The sequence below is a fragment of the Thunnus maccoyii genome, chromosome 1 (assembly GCF_910596095.1).
Source record: "Thunnus maccoyii chromosome 1, fThuMac1.1, whole genome shotgun sequence".
Taxonomy (NCBI): Eukaryota; Metazoa; Chordata; class Actinopteri; order Scombriformes; family Scombridae; genus Thunnus; species Thunnus maccoyii.
Genome location: NC_056533.1, coordinates 22,970,353 through 22,986,577, shown reverse-complemented (window position 1 = coordinate 22,986,577; position 16,225 = coordinate 22,970,353). Strand labels below are relative to the sequence as shown.

Sequence of the window (16,225 nt, the reverse complement as noted above, 5' to 3'; positions counted from 1 at the left end):
GAATGTAGTATTACAGCCAGTGAAAAGTACGAAAAAGTAGCTATTTTCAAAAAATGGTTAAATGATGAAGCAGTAATATAACATCTTTAATCTTTTATAAATCTGCAATGAATATTAACACTTTCCCATAAAAAAGTTTCAAGGAAATTAAAATAATCCTTCTTGGGAAAATATACAGTCAAAATATCTTTAAAAGTGTGTTTTTCAGCTCCAAAGTTATATTTAGCAAGATCTGTGGCACTCAATGTTTTATGCAGGACCAAATAACTTCCAGATGTGATAGAACTATACTAATACTACACACAGAATCAAAATTTGGTTGCAAGAAAGTGAAAATTTGTGGAGATATTAATTTTTTAAAATGAAAGATTCTTCAGTAAAAAAAAAAAAAAATATTAATTTGATTACTATAAAACATTCAGCAACAACTATTTACATGAATACTTGTTGCAAATTATCCTTAGGGTTCCTTGGATGCACAGTGCAAATTTCAACTGACTCCAGTGAAAAATAAGCAATTGGTGAGGCTTAGAATACACATACAAAGAATGGCAAAAATGATGAAACTTAGCTCTGAGGGCCAAACTTCACAAATTCATGGCCAGAAAAGTATTTGGAGTAGAGCTATAGGATTTTGCAAGGTCCCATGAATTTAATAGAAGTTTTTTACATGATTTTTTTCAAGAAAATCCATGACATCAACTGGGAAAAGCTCTGAATTCTGGGTGAGTTGGCATGGAATGACCCGTTTGTGTTTATATGTGTAAAAGCTAGTGGGAATAATACAGGAGGTCTGGAACGGCTTAATAACTGTCTGTGTTGAACTGTTCAGGTTTCATGGTTGTTATAGTCTCAATTAACAAAACCTTTTTTCCAAAGAAGAGGACTGATGTGTCATTAACATTCTACATTTTTGACCACCAAGTATATCTTTTACTGAACAAACAAGAGGTTTGAAGTGCATACTGAAGGCATCTATTGCTACCTTGTTAATTTTCTCCCTAATTTATTTGTAAAGCGCTAATAGAAAAAAAGAAAATAGTGATAAACCACATCAAAAACAAAGGAGAATTTTTTTCAACAAAAAGTTATCAAAGCTACAGAAGCAAGTACCAAGATGCTGGCTCAGGTTTACAATTCACACATTTAACGGCTCCAGTTTATAGGTCTGTAAATGATTTGATATAACACATCTTTTCCTACTTTGCTTTACACTTAATTTTTCCAAATGTTGGATGGCCATTAAAACTGTCAACAGAAAGTGGTGTGTAAAAGTGGTCAACACATCAGTATTAATTGTGAACGATACAGCCAGTTGTGCTGTGTGATTATGACACCAGCTTCTATATATATAAGCTTCTATATACATGTATGATCAGAAGACACACAGGACAAGATGAATGCCAGAGCATTACAGCTATTTCATTATCCAGCAAGGTCCCTTGAGGCTGCCCTAATGAGAAGTCTAACAATTAGGACTGAATGTTGTGCGTGTCTCCTTTAAGAGAATATCAGATAGGCATCTTTATCAAACATAGTATTTTATAAATCCCTCTGTCATTTACAATTAAACAGATCAGCAGCAGCAGCATGCATATCTGAATAGAAGGCCTGCTTTACATTTCAGAGTACACACAGGGCATTCCTATGCCTACAAAGGGGGCCTTCAGAGAGAACCAGAGAGGGAGACAGTGTGTGTGCAAGGAGCTAAATCTTTGACAGAGCACAGCATAGGCCTTGCAAAGTCTGTTTAATGTTGTCTTTAGAAATATCTATTCCACACAGTAAATACGCCCCGGTGATGACTGAAGTTTTGAAAGTGACCAAAGGGGTTGTGATGGCTTTTGGTCAACAGGGTGTCAAGAAGGTTGTAGTTACACTTAAGAGCAGCAGCCTCTTACTCCAAAGTATCCATAGGTATATTTTTCCTTTGAAATTAAATCAACGTTCAGTTGCACTGTCACAATGCATTTAATCAATATTTAAAGAACAGTGAATTGACTTCTTGACATAATTCTGATGTAGCTGCCATAATTCCTGAAAAAAGGTAATAAAACTCAAGTATTAATATTGATAACCTGGCTGCATATAAGCATTGCTCTGTAATACTGCATGGTACATGAAAATTTTGACTTTTTAAAAGACACAGGCCAGCTCCCGACAGGGTTTTCGTCAGTATATTGCAAGTTGGCTCCCCACTGAGCCTAAGCATTTGGGAATTTTTTTTAAATGTATTTTTAGGATGTTTTTTAAACTAAAATGTGTTCTACAAGTAGTGTAGCTCCTTTAAGGAATAGCTCAGTGCATAGGTTGTGTGCGTAGCAAGTGTGCGACTAAGAGAGAAAGAGAGAGTGATAGTGAGAGAGAGAGAGAGTGTGTGACGGTGAGTATGAAGTTAGCAGTAACGTTGTAGCTGTGATCGAGCAGTGCAGTGTGTGTTCAGTTTAGGCTATTTGTCGGTGAATGAATGCTACAAGACCCAAGCCAAGCTCCTGTGTCTTGCTTGTCACCCCGCTGAAGTGAAGGGGGTTAGCCCTAGTTAGTTAGCAACAACTTCAACTCAGGCTCATTTAAGGTGGACTGACCTTTAAGGTGGACCAGCTATTCTCATTTTAGTGACAAGCCACTCCTCCGAGTTTTGCTTACAACTTTTCTGGCTGAAACCCTGCAGGTGTTAAAGATAAAACTGAAAATGTTGTCATTTAGTGTTTCAATAGGTTCACTGTGGACACCAAGACAACATCAAATAGCACCATCTCATACACGAAAGACACACACATCAGTTTGGCTACCAACACACTTTTCATCATGCCAAAAATGTTCTCTTACTGTAGTAATTTCTTTGATTAAAAAGTTTTACAACAAGAAAGGAAAGACCTCTGCATAAATAATATACTGTATAAATGTTGCATGGAAGAAAAGAAAACAGTAAACCGTTTTTTTAATATACTTCATAAATAGAAAATTGATGAATTGAATGGTAGAATTGTATGGCTCTTTGCTGCCATCTTGAGCATCTCAAAAGACATTACATGTTTTAGATTGAAACTTTACGTACTTTTATTAATCAATAGAGCAATAACTTTTTAGGAGGTTAGTGTAGTCTTAGCATACATAAACCATGTCCTCTCCCCCATCCTTTGAAAGATTGTTTGTTTTTTATTTGTACTTTGGTCTGTAGTCTGTAGGCCACTGGTCTGTAGTATATATAGTAAGCAGATATTATTAGAGTAACATTTATACTAGAACAGTAGAGACAACTAAGGCTAGGGAAATAATAGTTGAGTTATTATAATTATAATGAAACCTTTATTCCTCTGACCTCTTTGATATTAAAATCTTCATTTTTCTATTTCACAATTAAAAGCCATGGGGTTATTTTTCGCTTTAAATTTAATGCTATGCACAAAGTTCATCGTGAAATCTTGAAAGTCTTTGGGAAAATCCAACTGAAGGGTATCTAGATCAAATACAAAAGTTTCATTACCACTGACATGTAGGAAGCCAAATTAGGCCCTGAAATTACATTAAATTAAACCCAGCAGACTTGGTTGCAGTGTTCACCGTAGCACATTATGAATATAATATGAAAGTGTTGTATTATTGAAAAGGCTCTTCAAGCAGGCAGAAAGTGTTTTTGGAGCTGGGAATACTTATTAGTGTGTGTTTGGCAAACGTCAAGACACATTAGCATAGACAGCCTCACCAACAGAACACTCAATTCAGAAAACATGTCATTCATGAGCTGTATGGTCAGATGAACTAGTGTTACACAAAAAAGCAAAAATATTTGAAAAGCTTAAGAGTGGAAAATTGTAACGTAAGGTAAGAGCCAATGTGTTTCTATCTTCTTATGCTATATAACTATAACCACCTTGATGCAAGTGAAGAGAATGGTCTCATGGAAATTTTCTGCATGATCCATTCAATACTATGTAGACATAAATGACCTAAGTGTTAGCCTTGAGCTAAGACATACATTTATGATCAAAAGAGTTGAGAAGAGTGTATTGGTCAGTTGTCAATTTATCGGTGTCAATCCATGCATCCATCTATACATAAAAGCTGTTATTTTGCTCTTTAGCAAGGTAGAATTTATTCCCAGAACCACAACACAACAGAAGCATAGTGGAGGGAGCAGTGCTCCAGCTGTCATCAGTATGTTGATGGATGATGTTGCAAATGTACCCACTGAAACTGTATTTCAGTGGGTACTGAAATACTGAACTGTATGGCCACCTTGCCATTTTTTGTGTTTGAACAAAGTTATCTTAAATTAGACAATGTCAGTAACATCACAAATTAAAATATTAATGAACTCAAATGATCCCAGTTCTACTCAAACTGTGTTGAAACCATGTCAGATATATATTGTGGTCATATCCTACTAAGTAATTTTTAGATGAGCAACACTGCTTTATTTTAAAAAGCAACTACTTACTGGTACACTGAGTTATGAAAAGCCACATGCTGACACAAATAAAAGGATTTAACAAGCATTAGGTATGCAGCTCTCTAACTAATAACAGTGAGTTTGATGAGTGCAAACAGAGAAGCAAAGAAAAGAATGTTATTAATTCAGTGACACAAAACAATGTAATTGTAAAATGTATAATTCACAAAACATTAATATATTGTCCTACAAGTAACTGTGGAGTAATTAAATAATTATGCACATTACTACTGCTATCTCCTTTACCTGAACTGATGCACATGCAGAACAGCATACAGTATCTTCTCATGTTATCATCGCTTATGTTTAGCCACATGGTGGCATTGCAGCGCAAAGAGAAGCAGATTGCTGGTTTTGATGCAATACACTTGCAGTTGATTTTAGAATATACAATATGATAAATTGCCTTGAGTTTAAAATTTGTCAGGTGCACATTGAGCCATGACGAGGGACACCCTAATTGCATTTAGTGTGATACTGTATCATTACTGGTGTTAAATGCTTTATGAAATTCAAAGAAACAATCAAACAAAATGGTGAAATTCACTTCAACTCAATTAAAATGTAGAAAACACAAGAGAAGAAACAGAAACATTAAAAAAGGTTAAGGTTTAGCCATTTCAAAATGTGTAGTGGTGGCAAGTGCACTGTGGCAGCCAAAAGGTTAGAGACTGGAAGGTAGTCAGATAAATCTGATAAATCCCTGTTACCATCACTGAAGTGTCCTTGAGCATGGCCTTTAACTCCCAACTCCACCACTGAGTAATTTCCAAGAGTAAATGTTTATAACTGACGGTGAACTGAACTGTAAAACAGAGTATTGTTCTCAGTGAAACTTCCCTGGATTAATGAATTCTAAAAAGTGCAAAGAGCCAGAGAGAGGAGGTAGAAGGCTGAGAGTCAGAGAAGACAGACTCAGGTTGCCCTCCTACAAACTCTGCTTCCAAGCCAGAAGAGACAGCTTGCGTGCAGATAGCTTGCATAATGTCCCAGCTTGGTTGATGTTGGAAGCATCTTCACTGGCTACTTTGGTTTTCACCCCTAGTGGTTCAGCCTGCTTCAGAATACCGCAAAAACAGTTTAGTCAAGACGACTCTCAAAATCCAGAATCAATTTAGACACCATTTTAAATTGCAAACTTTTTCACTACAGGCTCCTCTATTTACAAATCACACTTTCCTTCCCTCTCTAGCAGATGAAGATTTTTCCAGGTGGTCTAATCTTGGCATAAGGTAATTTAAAGGTTTGTATATTGAGGGCATCTTTGCATCTTTCCAAGAAATTTCAGCTAAATTTAGTATCCCAAAAAGTCTTTTTTTTTTTTTTTTTTTTTTTTTTTTTTAGATATCTACAAGTTCATAGCTTTGTCCAGCACACAATCTCCCAATTTCCCTCTTAGCCTGTAAGCCCCTCCCCCCAAATGGTCCAATATCTTTGAAATGCTACCAAGGGTACTTCAGCTGCACTTTGATCCAGTTGCATTAACTGGGGTAATACCGGATACAGTGGTCCTGCCAAAACTGGCTAGACGACTGATATTACTTCACTGGAAGTCATCCTCTCCTCCATCCCATGAGTCCTGGATCAGAGATGTTCTTATTTTAGTAAATTAGAAAAGATTAAATACACACCGTGTGAGTCTACGGTTAAATTTTTCAAAATATTGCAACCTCTCTTTGACCATATAGAGACATTGCAGTTCAAGAGTGCATCTCAGTGAAGCTGGCTGTTGGTTGTTTATTATTTTCCTTTTAATCTTGCTCTTTTGATTACTCAATACTAATCTGTAGCACTAACAGGGATTATTTTGCAATTTACCATGAAGACTGTTTTCTGTTTGTTAGCTTTAATAGGGGGCAGGGCAGGATGGGGGTATTATAAACACCTTTTTTTTATGTGTACTCGTCTTGTTTGTAATTTCTGTTTTTGCCATATACATAATGTTTATATGCCTTCTTTTGTATGTCTAAAAAAACATGTTGAAACAATTTGTGAAACTGCTGTTTACAATGTGGAAAAACACCAATAAAAAGAGTTTTGGCAGAAAAAACGCTGCAGGTTATGTTTTTTTTTTCTTTGTGACTGTTGATGAAATGAGGTGAGCAGATGACTGGCTCACATTCTTGCTGCATGCGTGTGTGTATGTGTGTCAAGTTTAGAAGACAATATCTATATAATTTACTATAACTCATGTGTCACTCTCCTTCTCTGCTGCCAAAACTTCCATCCATGCTTTTATCACGTCCATAATTGACGTACAGTAACAGCATTCTTTATGGCACATGGTAAATGGACTGCATTTATATAGAGCTTTACAACACATGCCAACATTTACCCATTCACACACATTCATACACTGATGGCAGAGGCTGCAATGCAAGGTGCCAACAATAGCAATATAGTGCTTTACAATGTTTACAATGTTTCTAATGCTCACACTCACACATACACATACACACACACACACACCAATGGCGCCATCTGGAGCAATTTGGGGTTCACTATCTTGCCCGAGGACACTTTGGCATGCAGATTGGAGCAGCCGGGGATCGAACCACCAACCTTCTGATTAGCGGACGACCCGCTCTACCTCCTGAGCCACAGCCACCCACATCATCCGAAGTCTTACATAAACTCCAGTACATCCAAAACTCTGCTGCTCGTCTGCTCGTCTGCTCACCCACTCCCGCTCCCACTCCCACTCCCGCTCCCACTCCCGCAACCACATCCCCACTGTCCTACAGAGCCTCCACTAGCTCCCGGTCCCACAACAGATTCAATTCAAAGTCCTTCTCTTCACTCACAAAGCCCTCCATAACCAGGCCCCCTTCTACCCCACCGCTCTTAAATGTATTATACTATTATTATTATTATTATTAAAAGAGCATTTTCTACATCAGAGGTTTTTCATATGGGACAAGTAGTGCTTCATAGAGATGAGCTCTATCTCCATAGCATTTTGAATATGTATGATGAAAAAAAATAACACTGCATAAGGAAATGTCAACCGTGCTTATACCAGTTTTAATGAGTTCATACTTTACGCATTGGAAAGTTGCTTTTCAAAAGCTGATGGAAGCTAAAAGTTCTCTATTGTAATTATTACTAGATGTCCCATATGCAAAGAAAAGTTATGTACTAAACAGCCAGCTGGATCCACAAAAAGTCTGTGATCCTGTGCTAAACAAGAAAAGTAAAATATTGCAACTCTAATTGACTCCCAATTTGTCAGCCAGATGGTGATGAGGCGAAAGTGACAGATGCTCATCCCTAGACACTCGAGAGATCTGGCATCTCAAACAGCTCCTCTGAGGCCCTGAGCTAACTCTAACACCAGCCTTCATCTCCTTCATTAGCTCTGTTTGGGAGTTTACTTTGCACATGGCTACTCACATCCAAGAGTAGCCCCATTCTCCTCTGTCTAATCAACTGAGATGTGTTGTTGGGCAACACTCAGGGGAGAGTTGAAGCTAATTCTAAATACACCCATTTTTTTGGAAATGTTTCAACCACCATAGCCATGTTTCCGTTTCTTTTGAACAGCATATGTAATATGAAGAATTGTGTTGATTCATATTGTTGCCAAACTATTTCTATTTAATGTAATAGTATTTACTTTTTATCAAGCACTGACACTCACACAGCACAAGAAAAATGTATCTAATTGTTTTGTTATTGTAGTTCACAGCTATTGATTTGTTTTTGTTTAAGTTTTTTTTTTCATTTTAAATAGATCAAAGTATAAAGACAGGAAAGTCCAAGGCATGACATACACCCACAGTCTGAGATGTGTGGGTGGCCTGAAACAAGTCTGCGATCCGATGATACTGTCAGGGCCAATCTTAAGGTGATCACATCAACGACAGTATTGTTGTCAATAAACACTAGATTATCACATTATCAGTAAATGTACTGTCCAACAACCAAACACTCTACATAAATGTTCTGTTAATCAATAAACTGATTTCCTAAATGACTCCTAACAAGTCTTGATAATGAGGTGTCCTGCCTACCTCACAAACCCACCTTACAATTTCAGTATATTTTGGTCAACATCCATTAAGACTTATGTGTTGTTCAGAAAAAGACAGAGACTAAATGGCACTTTGTACACTGCTGTAATTATGATTGTTGTAATAATCCCTTGTTGCTGATATTCCACATTTAAAAAAGCATACTCTCCCTAAAGAGACACTAGTATGATTAAGTCAAACAACTGGTAGAACAAGCGTGTCAATTAGGGAAGACTAGCAGCATGAAGCTCAGGGTCTGTTACACAGGCACTCTACAGATATCGTGACAATACCCAATGGGGCTGTTAGGTCTATAAAAATGGTTCCTGGGGATATCCTTAGTTCTGCAGCAAAAGGTCAGACTAACTGTGGCTACAACAGAAAGACTGCAAGGATGGAGGATTCAACATCAGATTGACGTTACTGATTAAGATCAAAAGTCTGGAAGTATTTTTGTTGGACGTTAATTATACCATCATAGTTTGACTGATGAAAGATATCCTGAAAAAAAGTTTTCTATGCACTCAATACTGAATCATACCATTCAAATGTTGAACATAAAGCTGTTTTACCCGGCTTAACAAAACAGATGTGCTTTAATAAGTGTGACTGTGATGAAGTAAGTTGATATCTTGAAAAATTGAGGAAACATGTCTTTAGGAAAGTAGGAACAAAGGTTACAGTGCTTTTCAGTGTACACAGGCTTGCATGTACTGTTTCAGTCAATTATAATAGATATACAGCCCCTCCTTGTTGTAGCTTTTCAACTCCACATCTATAAAGTCTGTGACGCAAGGTGTGGCAAATTGACTGTTGTTTGCACGGATTAGCGCTGCAACTAACAACTGTTTTGATTATCGATTAATCTGACGATTATTTTTCTCGATTGATCGATTAATCGTTTGGTCTATGAGTTGTCAGGAAAAAAATACATTATAATCTCCCTTGGGTCGCATGTCTTGTTTTGTCCCGACTACCAGTCTACAACCCAAAGATTTTTAGTTTACTATCATAGAGGACTAAAGAAACTAGAAAATATTCACGTTTTAAAAAGCTGGAATTAGAGAATTTGGGCATGTTTTTCTTAAAAAAGAAACTTCTTAAACTTCTTAAAAATCGACTGTCAAAATTATTTTAAAAAATTAACATTAGCAACAAACTAAGCCAAAATGTTACAAATACCGCAAGCATACACACATATTACTGACAGCTACATTACATAACATTAGACAGGCTAACGCAAAATGTGAAAAAAAAAAAAACACAAAAAAAACACTTACGTTTTCCTTGAACGTCACTCCCTCACAGGTAATAAACGCTGAGTAAGCTCCCGCCAGTGTCTCCAAAGGTCCATTGTCACAACAGTAATGACTGTACAAAGTGCGCCAGTCCTCTGATAGTCGCATTCCTTTTCCTCCTCGTCACTGCTATCCACCAGATAGTAAACTTTGCATCCAAGTTCCCCACGCTTTGTCAAAAACAAGAGAAAGACGCTAACTAGCTGTCTCCGCTAATATCGGTATGCTAACGTCCTCGTTAGCTTTTGGCTAGCATCAGGTGTCAGTCCTGACGGTGATGCCAGTGTTTCCTCTTTGCTTTGCATGTCTTTTGTGGGTGTTGGGAATATTACCAGTTGTTTTTGCTTGGCCATGTCCAACTTATTACGGACAACGCCACTCCACAAGCATTACTATACTGTATTATTTAGCTAGCAAGTTTTCCTTCGCCACAGCGAAGTGATTTTGATTGGTGCAACAAAGAGTCGAAGTCCCGCCCCCTGATATACTTTTACTTTGTTTCATTGGCCCTCAGTAACTGCTAACACAAAGGTTACTCTTGCACTAGTGACATTATTAATTGTCTGTTTTTTATTATTATATATAAAAATGTATTGTTTGGATTCACTGAATATGACAGGAATATGACAGGACCAAATTTTATATTCACAAATCCAAATTCTTAAGGAAAAAGCCAAACTTCTCAGAGCTGTGCAACGTGATTTAGCCAAGTAGGACATGTTCCTGGATCAACAATCAACATTGTGTTCCTGGACCAACACAATCACAGCCCTCTGACATCATCAGTGTGCTGCTCCTGTGCTTCTTTTAAAATTCCTTTGTACTTCTTCAGAGGTATGCTAAGTTTTCTAAATTGAAGTTAGTACAATTGAACAAAATCCTCAGTAAAACTGAACAAAATACTTAACTGCATGTCTTTACATCATTAATATGATCATAATGTTGGTCCAGGAACGTGTCCCACTTGGCTAAATCACAAATACATTTCTTCAATATCTGAATGTGCAAACAAAACAGCTCTTAAAATGTATAACCACTGTAAGAATATATTTATTTAACTATTTATTTATTTATTTTGTATTACAACCTTTAGTCCCGTTGTCATGTTTGTGATTGTAGACTCTGTGTTGTAAACTTGTTGTTTGAATAAAGTTGTTTTTTTTTTTAAATTAAAAAATATATCACTAGTCTTTCTGAAAAGCTAAAATGTATTTCCAGGGTTGTATGTTCATGTTCTGAGCTAAATAGGTATCTACCTACCACTGCACTGGATAGTAACATTTAAGCATCTTGTACTTCTAACAAACATAAAAGAAACTCAAATTAATATGTATTTTATATGTATTTAATATATTTTCTTCTGTTTTTTTTTTTTTTTTTTACAGTTTGATGCTGTATGTTGTGTCAGTAATTATTGTTCACTTCACTTGATGGCCAAATTTGGCTACTGATACCCACGTTCTCGTGTGTAAAGTAGTGCAAAATAAATAATGAAAGTTCTTTTTGCACAGTTTCACTTCAATTATTAGGGAAGATTCAGTAAGGCCTGGGCCATTCACACACTAATTCCAGGCAACATATTACCAATAATATTACATATTACAAGTTCATTCATTTGAATGAATAATTAGTGTCTATGAGTGTGTGCACATAGGTAAGCTGCAGCTAAATTAAGATCCAGCCAAGTTCCCCAAAGGCAGTACGGTTAAGATCAGGCAAATATTTCTTGGCTACTTGATCCGTGACTAAAGTCTGAAAAGATTGCGGTCATTGTAAGATGAATGGTAAGTCACATGGTACCTCAGAGTTTGTATTCACTCCCCTTTGTTTGTTGTCTTTGGCACTGGCATTGTTTTTGTGGTTTTACATGGTGGGATTATAGTGTTATGGGTATAGGGATAGCTGTGTTTTCAAAACCTGCATCTGCCCACAGAGGGGATGACTAATTTGTCCCCTCTCCCTTGATGAAAAGACATATTGTTGAATTGCATATGGTCAACATAGAAATAATCACAGTGAAAGATGCATCCCTAAACGTCCAGTGGTTTGGGATTTTGTGGAAAAGAGGAATGGCCCAATCCTGATATAGTTTTACCAACAAAGAGTGGCACGAGTGGTGAGTCTTTCACAGTTGGATGTTTGTAAAACCACATCCAAAACAGCTGGGGGGTCAACTGCCACATTCATAACAGATTTATTTTACTTAAACAACAACATAAAACTTAACCAGAAACTGAGTAATTATGTAATGCAGCTGAGAAGAAAAACATACTCCTCCTTTAAGAAACCTATTCATGAATGCAGCTTCATTTCCCATGAAAAAACAATGGCTTATTTTAATCACTGGAGAGCAAAATGAGCCAGTTGTAGCATGATAAAAATGTAAGTGTTTTTATTGTGACCAATGACCAAGTGACCAATACCAGATTACAACTCATAAAAAATGTTTTAATAAAGAATTACTCTGTAAACAAGTCTGGAGACGCTCCAATTATGTATGTATATTAAATGTGATGTGTTCCTTCTTTTTCCATGACAATAGAAAAGTCAATATGTAATATACCATGATTTACTGCCATAATTTGTGCACCTTCTGAAAATGAATTGTTGCTGTAAAGCTTAATATGGTGAACTGCTCACATACACAAAAATACAGTTAAGACACGAAAGCCTCACATAGCTAAAATACAATTTATTCCTGCTTTGATTTCACAATTATTACAATATGTAGAATCATAAATACATTTTTCACACTTTCATTGTGCACTATAATGAAATGTTTTACATCAAGGCACAAGACAGCTACAGTCATTGGAGGTTTTGTTGCAGACATATAGAATAAGACTTCTAGTCTGACACACTATACTGCAGGTCATAAGTGCAGTTGAGCTACAGGCCAAGACAGAGAAAATAATCCATCCTCATCTCTGGTTACAAAGGAAATATCTTCTCATTCACCCTCCCATTTTGACCAAGAAGCCAATACTAGTTATTTCTCTGTTTTTAAGCACAGGTTAACAATGAATACTGGCAACTGTCTGCTAGTCTGAAAGCAAGACATCAGTCCATGTGTGCGAAGGATAGTTTATATAATGATGCTGTTGTGTTCGTAGATGGATGATGATACAATTTTGTCACTCAAATTCAGGCACTCGGTCCTAGAAAACCAGAGAGAAAATAGAACAAACCATGGGTTAAAATTTGTTTTGTTATTCACAATGTGCTATGTGTTGTGAAGTTAGGGCATTTTTCCTAATTTAATAGTTTGACAGTTAAAAGCAACAGAAACACATATTCGTGAACACTGTAGCTGTCTCCAAAGGGACACATATTTAACAAAAGATTTTCGGTAATGTCAATGTTACTGTTACAATGGGCCAATCAGTTTTGATCAATGTCATTGTTGTGTCTGGTCTGTTCTGTACACACAACATCTATTGCATGTCTGTCCATTCTGGAAGAGGGATCCTTCCTCTGTTGCTTTTCCTGAGGTCCCATCCATTTTTTTTCCCGTTGAAGGGTTTTTGGGGGGGGAGTTTTTCCTTATCCAAATCAAGGGTCTAGGGATAGAGGATGTTGTATTGCTGTACAGATTGTAAAGCCCCCTGAGGCAAATTTGTGATGTATGATGGGCTATAGAAATAAAAAATGACTTCACTTCACTAACTAGGTGGTGCCGAAGTAACAAAATGCTCGTTTCTTAAGTTGAATACTGAATACTTCACATGGCACTCAGCACATTTGAGAATAATAGCTTGAGAGATTACCCTTGATGATGTATATATGATTCTGTAAAAGACTTCCTTGCTTGAACTACTATCACAAATTCTAAGCTTGGTTTCTAAACACAGGGATGGTGTTTTAAATCATTTTTTTTGTTCTCTAATCCTACAGTCATCAATTCAGACCAGCAATAGTTCTGATGTAAAAGTTCAGAGTGCTACCGTACCATGTTTCTATTCTTGTGCTCACACAGGGCCGTGTCGCTTCCGTCTGCCAAATGCCTGGGCACCCACGTTGGTGGGAACATAATTGCTGTGTCCCAGTCCTCCCGATCGACTCAGGAAGTCAGCCAAGCGGTGGGTTACACAGGTGGCTGTGTTGCATGCCCTCTTCTGTGCTGTTGCATTGCTTGTAAGAGGGGAAAAGATAGTGAAGACAGTTCATTATGATATTCAAGATCAAATCAGACATCTGTATGACGGAGTCTCCATAATATGATGTCTTACATCATCAATAATAAATTCAAAAACAGAAATACAAAATATTTCAATAATTTGTGTCATGCTTACCTTTGTCTTTTTTCATTTTTTGTTTTATGAGTGATGTGTTTTATGATTTGTGAATTAATTAAAGGGCTTGAATGTAAAATATAATGTTATTGTAGGAGAAACATAATTACCTTGAAGAGAAGAATAATTCAACTTTGAAATGTTTGGGTTTTTTTAGCTTATCTTATATTTTATTGTATGAGTGCTAATGTACCGTATGAACATGAATACCACACAGAACTGCCAAAGTAACACCATTTTTAGATGACTAAAATTCAAGTTCATTTAAACATGTTATCTTGGTTTTGAACTCTGTCAAAAAGTAGATTCTGACAATGGAAAACTAAAGTAAAGACATTCCTCTGATGTTAGTCAGACAAACAGAATCCACATGCATCAGCAGTCTCATGTATGAATAGCACTAAATGAACAAGCAAATGTTAATTAAGACAGAAGAAGAATAGATGAGCCAAAAATTCAGAGTTTCAATTGTATGAGTTGCTGTAGTTTTCCAATTGCTCATAGAGACTTCTCTTCTTGCCAGGTGTCCCTGCTCCCACGTCGGTGCGGGGATAGGTTTGTAGTTTGTGAATATCCTGGGAGAGTTTGCCAAGCACGCAAGTGCTTAAGCCAGTGCAGCGCTTGGACATGGGTCTATCTGGGCTGTTAGAGACGGAGACAAACATGCAGAAACGGGCTTACAGCAATCATGACATGCAGATAAATATAAATATTTGCATGCATGGTGTTTTTTTTTTTTAAATGTCGTGCATTTACAGAAAAAATGAATTTAGCATTTCAAAGACATGCTAACAGATCCAACTAGCATATGAAGATATGACAAGCAAAATATTGTAGTTGAACTATCATGCTATTGGTCGCTTTCATTTTCTGTAATAAGGTCTATCATGCATGTTTTCTCACATTTGATATCATGCTCTCTTTGTTTTCTATAAGGACACTTCACTGCAGGCACATTCATTTATGTAATGCCGAATGAACAGATGAATGAATGAATGACTGCAGTCCATGCATTGTGGGATTATGACAGAGAACAGAGTCACTACAGTATATACCTTGATAAGTAATAAACACCAAGCTTGCAGCTGTTGGGCTTATAAACGACAGTGTGTTATGTTGTGTTTAACTGAAAGTAAAATTTGACAGATAGATAGATAGATAGATAGATAGATAGATAGATAGATAGATAGATAGATAGATAGATAGATAGATAGATAGATAGATACCACACCCTTTTGTATTTAAACCTTAAAACGATCATCATCAGGGTTAACTCTACTAACATGACTAAAAATGGTAAAAGCCATACTTGTTTCCATCAGCTGTTTGGTGCTCTTGTTCATCTGAAGTTATCTGTATGAGCTCCTTGATAGCTCTGAGTAACCTCTGAGCATCATCATTGGATAGTGTGACTCCATCCGTCAAGGCATCCTTACTATTTCTGAAAATACACATTAAATTAAATTAATCTCTGTGGTTGTGCCTCAACATCGGTTCAAAATTGTGTTTACTGTCATATTGTCCCATAAAGCTCTCAGCATACAAAAAAACTCTGTGACTTTGAGGAAATTAAGTTAATAGACTTCAAAACAAATATATTTGATTAGTTAGTGGATTCTTTAGAAACAGTCTTAAATGCAAAAACATATTCTGACACAATTGTATTTTTTACAAATTAAAAATATTCTGTACTTTTAGGAATAATTCTGGAGGTCTCACCTGGATGGAGCTGCCTGTGAGGTGTACATCTGACAAATGATCAGCGCATAGGCAAGAAGGAGAGTCCAGAGTTTCAGCATGATCATGATTCCCTGTGAAAAAGAGATGCAATCCCACACAAGGTCATAATGATTGTTGCAAGGAACAATCTGCATTATCTGTGGCCTGTGTCCACAACAATGTCATTAACCATGTTTTGTATATACTGCCTCATTAATGCACTCAAAGCTGAATAAATCCTCTCTCTCTCTCTGTTTCACTCTCACACTCCCTCGCCGTTAGAGCCACTGGAGAGGCAGATAGAAGAGTTATTGGTTGTATACTGACAAGGGAAGCTTTGCCAGCAACTATAACAGCACCTCTGTCCATTAGCAGAATTAGATGCAGTTTGCCATAGATAGTATAACGTCATCAAAAGCGTCTCCCCCCTGTTAGCTAGAAGTATCCACC

At 36.8% G+C, this 16,225-nt stretch overlaps 2 protein-coding genes across 5 annotated transcripts in view; both read right to left on the bottom strand.

Moving 5' to 3' along the window:
- The window catches only part of LOC121896996, a 235,058-nt gene extending 224,832 nt beyond the window's left edge, over positions 1-10,226 (bottom strand). The window contains exon 1 of one of the 4 annotated variants that reach the window (XR_006096161.1): positions 9,747-10,223. The gene's annotated coding sequence lies outside the window, so the exon portion shown is untranslated. Of the gene's footprint in view, positions 1-9,746 lie in introns of all 4 variants that reach the window. The other 3 variants (XR_006096163.1, XR_006096162.1, XM_042411206.1) reach the window with 3 other exon arrangements.
- Positions 10,227-12,859: 2,633 nt separating this feature from the next.
- Positions 12,860-16,086, bottom strand: calca (calcitonin/calcitonin-related polypeptide, alpha). The gene is made up of 4 exons (XM_042417066.1): positions 15,776-16,086; positions 15,366-15,497; positions 13,714-13,895; positions 12,860-12,922 (listed from the first exon to the last, which is right to left on the bottom strand). Exons 1-3 carry the CDS (start codon positions 15,928-15,930, stop codon positions 13,733-13,735), a joined length of 450 nt encoding a protein of 149 aa, XP_042273000.1. The 5' UTR covers positions 15,931-16,086; the 3' UTR covers positions 12,860-12,922; positions 13,714-13,732.
- Positions 16,087-16,225: the final 139 nt, after the last annotated feature.